The following is an 11,289-nucleotide window of genomic DNA, read 5'->3' as shown; positions in this document are numbered from 1 at the left end:
CATAAGATATTAGATACCATACTTAATTAACTTGTATAAAATCATGTGTCTGAAAATACTACTCCAAGCAATTTTTTAACGTCTCAATACCATTAAATAATCAAGTAAATCAATAACAATTACCATATCAATAAACTAAATTTATAAAATATTATGAATATTTCAATAATATTAATTTAGTTATCTTCAATCAAATTTATTCAGTTTTTCTCCACACTAATTAATGGGAATGAGAGACATCATATTTTGAGATGGAGTGATTATTTTAAAGCCGATTCTGCATAAATATGCTTCAATTCTCAGCTATATTTTTATTTTTAAACAAAAAATATTTATAGAAATTTGATACTCAAATAATATGGAGGAATATTATCCAACAATCATCATGAGTAAACAACCACCGCCAACCAATCAACCTGTGATGTTAACTTCCATCTCCATGGCAACAACAAATATACATACAATATTGCCACTTAATCTCCTTTTCAATTTCCAATTTCAAGATTCATCATTTTATCATATAAAAATGGATTGATCGATTGAATTAATTAATGTAAAATATAAGAAATTTTCAAACAATATAAATACCCTTCAGCCTTGTCGGTGTTTGCTTAGTTTCCATCGCTGCCTCCATTTCAATGGCTTCTTCTGTCTCAGGTTTCTCGTTGAAGTTGAGCCATAAAAAGCCCACATTTTCCTCTTCGAAATCATCGTTTCAGAACCCATCTATTGTGCGATGTCCGTTTTCTGACAGAACCAGTCGTTTCCGGCCGCAGCAGGTGGCGCGTGAGATCCCTCCGACGACTCTCTCCAACTCCTTAGGTAACGACGTTGTGTTGTCGCCAAAATCAGCAATACAGGAGAAGCCCCGGCTGGAGAAAGAACCCCGGGAGTTGTGGAAAAGGTATGTTGATTGGCTTTACCAGCACAAGGAGCTGGGTCTGTACCTGGACGTCAGTCGAGTCGGATTCACGGATGAATTCTTCCGTGAAATAGAGCCCCGATTGCAAAAGGCGTTCAAAGATATGGAGGAGCTCGAGAAGGGCTCCATTGCCAACCCAGATGAGGGTAGAATGGTGGGTCATTATTGGTTGAGGAATTCGAAGCTAGCACCCAAAGTTTTCTTGGCTCAGAAGATTGAAAAAACTTTAGACAAGATCTATGATTTCGCTGAGAAAGTCATCAGCGGTAAGGTTAGTTTTTGTATATATTTTAATTTTGTGCTCATGTCCTTTACAGAATCAAATCAGTGTTTTTCTATCTGTTATTTCTTGTAGTCAATACGTGATCATCCTTTATATTTTTTATAGTATCTTATTGTGCTGGACAATCAGCTGCTCAAGCTTGGCTTTTTTAAATTCATTTCTCAGTTTTAGTGATAAGCGTTGAATTTAAATCTTGTTCTAAATGGAAAACTATTGACTGTTTTGAGTGATCCAATGGGTAGAACAGCGGGCTTCTCATGCGGTGTTTGAAGGTGGGAATCAAGAATGCACATTAATTTACTTTAGACGACATTTTAAAGATATATCTAGCAAATTTGGATTAGTTTGGCTTCTCACTTAGCACGCATACCTTTTTGAAGTATACGAGTATTACTTGGATGTGACACTTTGATTTTGTAGAAAGAAAAACTTGTTATGTATTTGCTCGGCTAATATAGAGCAGCAAGAACGCTGAATAAACTTCACCTGCTCTTCAGATTTAATTTATTTATAAAGTGTGTGTATATCGATCTTTTGTTATACCCTATATTCTTACTAGACCATTCTTTCTTCGTCACCTTGTTGTTTAATCTGATATCATGTCATTTCTGCTGCAGATTAGGCCTCCTCAGAAAGGTAATTTTACTCAAATTCTTTCCATTGGGATTGGTGGTTCAGCTCTTGGACCCCAATTTGTTGCAGAGGCATTGGCTCCTGACAATCCTCCTCTTAAGGTGCTTAAAAGCGTATATTTATTTGTGCGTCGTATAACAAACATTGATTAAATTCATCATCCACAGTTGTCATATTTTCTCGTTCTAGTGCAATAGAGTATATTTAAAATGCATTTCCCTTTATATGTCATAATTAGAAAAAATGAAGTAAATATCCATGCTTTTTGATGAAAATCACGTTGTAAAAAAGTTTGAGTAAATATACTTTATGCTAAACCTAAGAGTCTTATTAACTTATCTGAAGTACTTATTTCTATCCATTTTTTCAGTTAAAGATGTCTTATGCATTGTTGAGCAAAGACTATCATATCAATTTGACCCAAACATTGTTTACAAACACTATTTATGATTGAAGAGGTCTGATAAACCACCTTGGAGCAAGTTTGCTAAATTTATTTTGAACATCTCATAGGTATTTAAAACTTATAAGATGTTTAACTAACTTATAAGCTCTTACATCACATCTTAAAATTAAGCTCTAATGATGTTTGAATAAAAATAAGTGATTGAATAAAATGGAAAATCGAGAGGCAAGATGAAGAAATCATATATGCTGGAGAGGGAGAGAGGGTAATAGAGGATGCCTTGGGTATTAAGATAGACATTGAGGCTTGCTTGTATTGAATAAAACTTATATGATCTTAAAAATAAGCTGATAGCATATACTATATTCAAAATATTTTACTTCCTTATTTTAGAATATTATAGGAACTTTTTAAAAAAATTATATAAATATCTTATTACTTCTTTAAACTGCTAGTAAGATTTTAAATAATTTATAACTGAGCCAAATAGGCTCTTCGGCTCTTATTTTGAGAGACCTGCAAGATTTGAGAAGTGTTAGCGTAAGAACCTACTACAATTTGACTAGTGTTAAAGGTGCATGGGATTTTGAGAACTTAATGGTTCACTAGTGTCACAGTGGTTTCTCTCAAATATCAAATTGCAATTTTTTCTTACTCTTCTCTCTTTACTATCAACATGATCTGATTTTTTTCTTTTCCTTTTGATCATGTGATCTCCTTATAACCTTTTGGAATGTGTTACATGTTTTTAAATATCATTAGTTTAGACAATATTATATAAGGAAAAGAGGAAAATTAAATATTTTGATTTTGAGTTTTGGAATCTCTCGAGTGTGAAAATTTCTAGTCATGACTTGAGCCACTGTCATTCTATGAGATTTATCAGAATTTTCTGGATGCAAAGTCACTCCTATGTCGAAACCTAAATACTAATAAGCATCACTTGCAAATGGCAAATACAATTTTATGCACTATGCTATTCAAAACATATTTGTTGGATGTCAAAATGATCGAAATAAGTAAAATTGTCATTGATAATTTGGACAGCAAAAAATTTACCAAACTGATGTTAAGATAGTGTGGGAAAAATAACAAATTGTGAAGGATTCATCAGTTGACCTTATATATGCGTAAGAGACAAGTGTTATTGGGTCCTTTTTTTCTCTGGTGCAAGAGCTTGCTTGGCCTTTGAACTTTTCTCATTCTCGTGCTGCAACTTCTTGGAATTTCAGTTTTCGGCATAATGAATCGTCTAATGTTAAAATTTTGCTAGTAATAAAGTTTGTGTTCATTAGTGTTTTGGATTATAAACAATCCCAGTATTCTCTTGTCTCGATGTTTTGTTTAAAAGATTATGGATCAGTTCTAACACCTGCGAAGCTGCTTCAAACACTTCTCAATGAGCTTCAATAGCTCGTGTTCTAAGAATGTAAACACCGATGAATTAAACCAAAAAGCGAAAGACACTCGAAATAATCATTCATTAAGAAAACTGACTAATTTTAAAGCCTTTCAACTTGTGTAAACTGAATAACTGAAATAAAAGGAATCGATTCTTGCATATATCAGTTCAGTTATGGTGATAACTGAACTGATGACAGCTCGAACTGATCAAATCAATTTGAAAACAATAGTTAAACATTTAAGTACACAAGATATGTTTATGGATGTTCGGAGACTTCAACTGCTCCTACGTCACCCCTTCTACCACCTCAGGTAGGATCCACTAGAAGACTTTGATTTATACAACACCTTGTACAAACCCACTCAGCTTAGGACTTATGCTACTGCCTAACTGAACTTCTAGTCTAGACCGAAGGCAGCACCTTCCAGCCAACACTTTTTTAATGTCTATGTGTTAAAGACTACATGCACAAGTTTAATGTCTTTGTGTAAGACTCACTCAGCTATTCAATAAGCTCTATTCTCTATATTTGTGAGTGATTGTGTGTGCGTGTGTGAGAACTAATATATGAATACAACACGAAAGTTTTCTCACACACCGAGGGAATTGTGCTTCTAATCTAATGCTGATAACACGTTGAAGTGTTCCCTCAAATCTGGGTGGGTGCTTCTTGTAAGCTGATATACGTGGAGCGTGCCATATCATCTCTCTGTTTTTCACACACTTGTTTGTTGATGATATTGATCTTGTATTTATAGAAGCTTTTAGGCTGTTCATCAAGACTCATCAAATGTGTCCGTTGTAGTTTGAATCCGTTCCTCGATATTTGTGTCTTGTCCTTTCTGACAGCCATTCTGGAACGTCTTGACTTTAAGCTCTGCTGCAACGTCCGTTATTGTCCTTTGACTGGACAATTGCTTTTCTTAATGCACACAGCTGGATTCCATCTAGATAAGCTTGTCGTGTTCTGCAAACTGGTCGGTTCCTAACTGATGCTCTGAACTGATCAGTTGAACTGGTCTTGAACTGGTTTGGTGAAATCAATTAGCTCGTCAGCTGAACTGATTTTACTACTTCAGTTGAACTGGTCAGTTGAGTTCTTCATCAGTTGAGCTCTTCATTAGCTGGCTGGGCTTCTGAAGGACTTCTGCTGAACTACCTATCAGCTGGACTATCAGTTGAACTGGTCTTTAATATATCTACTTGAAATGGTTCAGTTTGGGCAATCAGTTGGCGCTTTCAGTTTGCGTCTCGATAGCTTCAGTTTACGCTCGGTAGCTTTCTGCGCCCTTACGTAAAGTTATTAGAAATAAAATAATAAGTTTTGTTAACATCAAAATCAAGATTGCAAACATGAAATATTCCAATGAAAGAGAAGAGAAGAGAGAGAGAGTGCTTTGGTTTTTATTTTGTTATCTTTCTGAGCTGATTTTTGAATACTACAACTTTTTAAAATTCACCATGTTTATCACCATGTTATCTTTCTGTTTCATGTTATGATGTCCTAATGTTGACTAATCATAATATTTGCAGATAAGATTCATTGACAACACAGATCCAGCTGGAATTGATCATCAAATCGCGCAACTAGGGTCAGAGCTAGTATCAACACTTGTCATCGTGGTTTCAAAGGTATCATCTATCTTTCCACTTGTCAACTTGCTTTCCTGGTGGACACTGCCTGTATGCTGCTAACCTGCTGCTTTCCATTCATCTCTTAGAGTGGAGGCACTCCCGAAACAAGAAACGGTCTACTTGAGGTTCAGAAAGCCTTCCGTGAATCTGGCCTGGATTTTTCAAAACAGGTTTTGGTCTCAGGTTTTTCTTTTACCATTTTTTTTTCCTGCACTTTTCAGAGTTCCAAATATCGGTAACCTATCATCCTACTAAAGTAACAGAATTTGTTCCTTTGTTGGTTCACTCATCTTTATTTTTTAATTTTTTTTTGACATCGATCACCTCTATTTTTGTGAGCTCAAATTACTGAGTTTTGGTACAATGAAAATGTTCTGATTTTCGAGAATGTTGTCGACAGGGAGTTGCAATTACTCAGGAGAATTCATTGCTCGATAACACAGCTCGGATTGAGGGTTGGTTAGCAAGATTTCCAATGTTTGACTGGGTGGGAGGTAGAACATCGGAAATGTCTGCTGTTGGTTTACTTGCAGCTGCACTTCAGGTTTTTTAATGTTCAATTGATAAGCTTATACTCCTTTTGTCTTATAAGTTTTTGTCTAATGGAAGGCTTCTTCAAACTAACTAGCTTCATCTGCATTTTCATCATTATCACTCTCAGGGAATTGATATCAAAGAAATGCTTGCCGGTGCAGCATTGATGGATGAAGCAAATAGGACCTCACTGGTAAGACTATCATTTTTCCTTTCTTGGAAAATGTGGTGTCTATCTATTCTTAATGAATATGATCTTCTGACATCTTTTACATGTTGTACTTAGGAGGTCCTAGATATGTAGTATTCTTCCTGTAAGCTTCAATTCCATGAAAAACTTGCTCAATGACTGTCTTTCTTCTCTATTACAGCTTACTTGTTTTTTGCAATCATTGGTCTTTGACAATTTTCTGATGCATAAGTGTTGTCACATATAATTGCATATTTTTTCCCCGTATGTTACCTCTTGAAACAAATTTACAACAAGAACGAGTAGCACATGACTTGACCCTTTTCATCCTATATTGTTCAGGTTAGGAATAATCCTGCAGCACTTCTAGCGTTATGTTGGTACTGGGCTACTGATGGAGTAGGATCTAAGGTTTGCGTTTTTTAGATGGACTACTTATAAACATTGGTTGGAGTTATATGTTCCTGTGCCAACAGCAAATAATGAACTTAACTTTATTGCTGCTTCAGGATATGGTTGTCCTTCCTTACAAGGACAGTCTATTGTTGTTCAGTCGTTATTTGCAGCAGCTAGTCATGGAATCTCTTGGAAAAGAGTTTGACCTTGATGGTAACAGGGTATGCTATTAAACTTTACATGAGAACATTTCTTTTGTATGAATATATAATATGATTATTTAAACTGGATAGTGACGAGAGATTGAAGCAACCTGTGTGGTTTTATTAACTTATTATCATATATTCCCCTGGTTATGTCTTGTTAATAAATTTGACTTTGAAATATTTCACCTTTCTGGTGCAAACTTACTGCACAGTTCACTCTCCATATCTCTATCAATGACCTTGAGGCCAGTGCAAAATTTGATTGGTTGTAATTAATGATGATTTTTTACAAACTTTCCTTTTATCATTTCACGCATTTCTTTTTACTATAAATTTATGTGACTAGTAAGTATTCATCATCTGTTCTTCAAATGCATCTGCAAATTGGATAAGTAGATTATGTCAAACAATTGGAGATTGTAAATCTCCACGTCATTGGCATCTCTTAAGACAGACAGGCTATGAGGAGTTTCAACATGAGTTGAGCTTGAAAAATCCAACTGCAATAATCCAATGCACATGTATGTGAGTTAATTGCAAAAGCCTTATTCAACAATTAGTTGATTTCTGGAAAAAAAGTTTATGACTATATTCTAAAACATACAGGTGCAATACTAGTCCAAGAAGTCCATTAGTATTAGTAATGTGTTGTGTAAACTTATATATGCAATGAAGTACAAACATAAAACGGCCTGCATTTGCTCCAGTAATACTTCTCTGGAGTTTTCATTCCTTTATTTGAATCATAAAAGTTTAGATGGCAAGATATGGAGCTTTGGTTTAGTCATCTATTTTCAAATCACTATGATGTGATATTTCTTAATGTATAATTTGCGTCGTTCTTGGTTTATTTGAAGGTAAATCAAGGGATAACTGTCTATGGAAACAAAGGGAGCACTGATCAACACGCGTATGTGTTCATTCGGATTTACTGGATTATTATGGACATGAACAGATTTTAACTGTAGTCGATGCTCGAAAATCTCATTATTCCTTCCTCTCTCTTCTCCAGTTACATTCAACAGCTCAGAGATGGTGTCCACAACTTTTTTGTAACATTCATCGAAGTTCTACGAGACAGGCCGCCAGGTCATGATTGGGAGCTTGAGCCGGGCATCACCTGCGGTGACTACCTGTTTGGATTTTTACAGGTAAGCGTCCTTCACCTATGATTTCTTCAGTTGAAATTTCAAAAATTGGAAGGATACTTTGTACTTTTCTGTCAATAGGCAGCTTTTCGGATCAATTTTTTTTGTTGAATGGTTTGCAATAATTGCTATGATAGCCATATATTTCCACTGATTTTTCTTATATTTACTATCAAAACTGAAATACAAGCTTTTGAATTATGACGGAGATAATATTTCCTTAGAGGAATCCTGTTATTGTTCTTTAGCATGTGTTGCAAAGTCTCTAGTATATTCTTTAAATTCCATATTTGGTATATAGGGAACAAGATCTGCTTTATATTCCAATGATCGGGAGTCTATCACGGTAACAGTGCAAGAAGTGACTCCTAGATCTGTTGGAGCTCTAGTAGCACTCTACGAACGAGCAGTTGGGATTTATGCCTCACTGGTCAATATTAATGCATATCATCAACCTGGTAAAATTTCCGTAATCACTCGATGAACAACTAAAATTTGATGAAGCTAATTCTTGCCTTTGACACTAAGTTGGTTTAAAATTTTGAAGTATCCTTTATTATGAATGGATATCACGATTTGTTGATTATTGATTTTTTATACCTATACTAACTATTTTGTTGGTTCATAAATTGTCTGATTGCTTGTGACATGTCTGCAGGGGTGGAAGCTGGCAAGAAGGCAGCTGGAGAAATTTTAGCTCTTCAAAAGCGGGTTCTTGTGGTACTGAATAAAGCTAGGTATGCTTACAATGTTTTTGCTGGAGAACATATGGGTATATGTTGGATCCAAAGGACAAACAGCAGCAAAATCTTAGATAAACAAATGTTGAGCCATAAGCACCTGAGGAAAGTCTAAACCTTAAAGACTAACCAGTTAGGGTGGAAAACCGCTCAAATTTATCAGCCACTTCATGAATATTTGTGGAAGCGTTATAAGATCACAACAAAATGCTAATGAAATCTACACGAGTGGAAAAACTTGCTTTGTTTAAATTAAAACAAAGTTCGGATTGGCTTCTTAACGAGTCACATCCATTTAGTTCTTCTGAACCTAGGTGTACAGAAAGATTCTGTTTTTCTTATTCTGTATTATCCTTCTAAACCCTGATATTTTCTCAAATTCTGTTCATTCTCTCAGCTGTAAAGAACCGGTTGAACCATTAACTCTCGAAGAAATAGCGGAACTCTGTCATGCCTCTGATGATGTATGTATTCTACTTGCTGTTTGATTTGAGCGCTTCCCTCATTCTACGAATGTGTGTATAATTTAGTTTGTTGAAGATTCTTTTTTACTTCTTGGTGACAGATTGAAATGATTTATAAGATCATCACGCACATGGCTGCAAATGACAGAGCTCTCATTGTTGAAGGTAGTTGTGGTTCACCGAGAAGCATCAAGGTTTTCTTGGGGGAGTGCAATGTTGATGAGATGTACTAGTAAGAGTAGTTCAAAAACGTGTTTCCTCATCAATAAGGTGAATTTATACTGTTTTTTCCATCAATGATCATGGCCTTTGGTGACACTAGCTGGATCCTTATTCGATCAAGGAATAAGAATCATCTTCGAAACTATCTCGTGCCTTAAATTTGTGTTGTATTTATATACCTCGTTATCTATTTTCTAAGGAGGTGTCTTTTGGTAGTCTTCTCAAACCGTCCTAAGTTTTTGTCTCAAAAAACATGATGCGAGAATAATTGTAATCTTCTTTGAAAGAGAATCTTCTCCTTCACACTTCCAGTTTTTTTGATTCCATTTTCTTTTTTTTAAAAAAAAATCTTTTTTCTAATCCCATTTCCACTAGTTTGATTGTAATGTGTGTTAAAAAATTAAAATGAACATTGCACGGGAGCCCAAATAAAAGCATCAAGAAAAATGGTGTTCCTGGGGTTCTACTTGGAGGAATATGTTCTGATTATTGCTCCATTTGAAATGTGAATTTTTTTATTTTTTTTAGGACTCATAACTGTTATCTTTTGAGTACCTATTGAGGAAAATTTTGGTTTTAATGTAGTAGTCTGTAAATCAAGCTATACGAAATTGAGAAAATGTTGGTAGGAAAAATCATATTGGTGATTATTTGGTGTCATGTGTGCTTATTTCACCAACTCCGATACTAAGGAAATTGAACTGTGAATTATAATTGGAATTGTCTTTTTATATATTAAAAAAAAACTGAATGGAAATTGGTTTTTGGTTTCAGTTTTAAATTTCGAATAAATTCATTTAGGTTGATTACGTATCTTTCATATCAATAAATAAACCAAAAAAAAATTCAAAGAAGATTTTCGATCCTTCAGTTATATCTTCCATTGGAACCGTCGGAGTAATACTAAAAATTGGCTTCTTATTTGTTTAAATTTGGTCTTTTTTCTTTCAAAAACAAATAAATTATAAAATGTTTTCTGAATCATGGATATTTTAGGAATAATTATTTATTTATTTTTATAAAATAATGAAAGAATTGTTATTTGCGTTCTAAAAACTATTAATAACGTTCTTAACTTTTTATTTTAATTAATAAATGTTATGTTGTTATATCCCATAAATTTGATGATAACAAATAATGATTTATTGTATTAGATCAAATTGTCTTTACATGTGTTATAGTTACTAGGCCATTCTATTGAAGATTCAAAAGAAGTCATTCAACTAATCTCAAGATGCAAAGATATCCAACTATTATAGTCTTAGCAGTAAGGGTGCTCATCGATCGGTTCGATTCGGTTTTCGGTTTTGAAAATGTATAATCCGACTTGTTTTCCTTCGATTCGATTTTTTAACAAAATGGTTTAGTTTTTTTAATTCAATTTATTAGGATTTGATTTGTTTAAATTATTAATTAAAATATAATATATTATTTTTTAGTTAGTTTTTATGTAAAACTCTAAAAAATAAAGTTTAATTAACTAAATAAATAATAATCAACTAAAAATTAACAAAAATATTCTTAATTCACTAAATCTCATAAAATATATAATCTAAATAAAATTATTAATTTAATTAAATTTTGGTTCTTTCGGTCGGTTCGATTTTGCAAATAAAATCTGAAACTGAATCATATAAACTTTGGTTTTAATATTTATATCCGAACTTAAAAATTCAGTTTTTGTTGAAGTTCTGTTTTCGATTTCTTCAGTTTGGATTTACGATTCGGTTTTAATCGAAGTTGGAATACCCCTACTTAGTAGCATATTTGATCAAGTCTGTGGCAAAAGTGTAACGCCCCAGATTCGACGACTGTCCTCACTGTATCAAGATGAGTCTTTCCAGCGTGCTTATGTCCTCACTCACACGCACCATAGGAAACTTCCCAGGAGGTCACCTATAATGGCCAGAAAATTCGTGTTTGAAAATTTGCGGAAAAATTAAAAATTTTCTTTTTAAAATAATGAAGATGCCTCATTCACAAAATAAACTGATAAATCCAGTTTAATGTTTAAAAATAGCAGCGGAAGAAATTATTGCTCACAAAATAATAAGTAAAGTAATCCAACAACTGATAAAAAAAAATGTTTGAGATGATAAAAAAAA

At 33.9% G+C, this 11,289-nt stretch overlaps 1 protein-coding gene across 1 annotated transcript; it reads left to right on the top strand.

The window, feature by feature from the left end:
- Positions 1 to 400: 400 nt before the first annotated feature.
- LOC142547392 (glucose-6-phosphate isomerase 1, chloroplastic-like) lies at positions 401 to 9,499 on the top strand. The gene is made up of 14 exons (XM_075655662.1): positions 401 to 1,193; positions 1,823 to 1,939; positions 5,183 to 5,281; positions 5,371 to 5,454; positions 5,685 to 5,828; positions 5,946 to 6,011; positions 6,351 to 6,419; positions 6,518 to 6,625; positions 7,468 to 7,520; positions 7,623 to 7,761; positions 8,060 to 8,216; positions 8,417 to 8,495; positions 8,896 to 8,962; positions 9,064 to 9,499. Exons 1-14 carry the CDS (start codon positions 639 to 641, stop codon positions 9,193 to 9,195), a joined length of 1,869 nt encoding a protein of 622 aa, XP_075511777.1. The 5' UTR covers positions 401 to 638; the 3' UTR covers positions 9,196 to 9,499.
- The last annotated feature ends 1,790 nt before the right edge of the window (positions 9,500 to 11,289 follow it).

The sequence above is a fragment of the Primulina tabacum genome, chromosome 5 (genome assembly GCF_025594145.1).
Source record: "Primulina tabacum isolate GXHZ01 chromosome 5, ASM2559414v2, whole genome shotgun sequence".
In the NCBI taxonomy this organism is placed as follows: Eukaryota; Viridiplantae; Streptophyta; class Magnoliopsida; order Lamiales; family Gesneriaceae; genus Primulina; species Primulina tabacum.
The sequence above is the reverse complement of the archived record's forward strand: the minus strand, read 5'-3'. Positions and strand labels throughout refer to the sequence as shown.

Coding starts and splice junctions, on each gene's coding strand:
- LOC142547392 (XM_075655662.1), top strand. CDS start 639: ATGGCTTCTTCTGTCTCAGGTTTCTCGTTGAAGTTGAGCCATAAAAAG. Junction 5,282..5,370: donor TTGTCATCGTGGTTTCAAAG/GTATCATCTATC, acceptor TTCATCTCTTAG/AGTGGAGGCACTCCCGAAAC. Junction 7,521..7,622: donor GGGAGCACTGATCAACACGC/GTATGTGTTCAT, acceptor TCTCTTCTCCAG/TTACATTCAACAGCTCAGAG.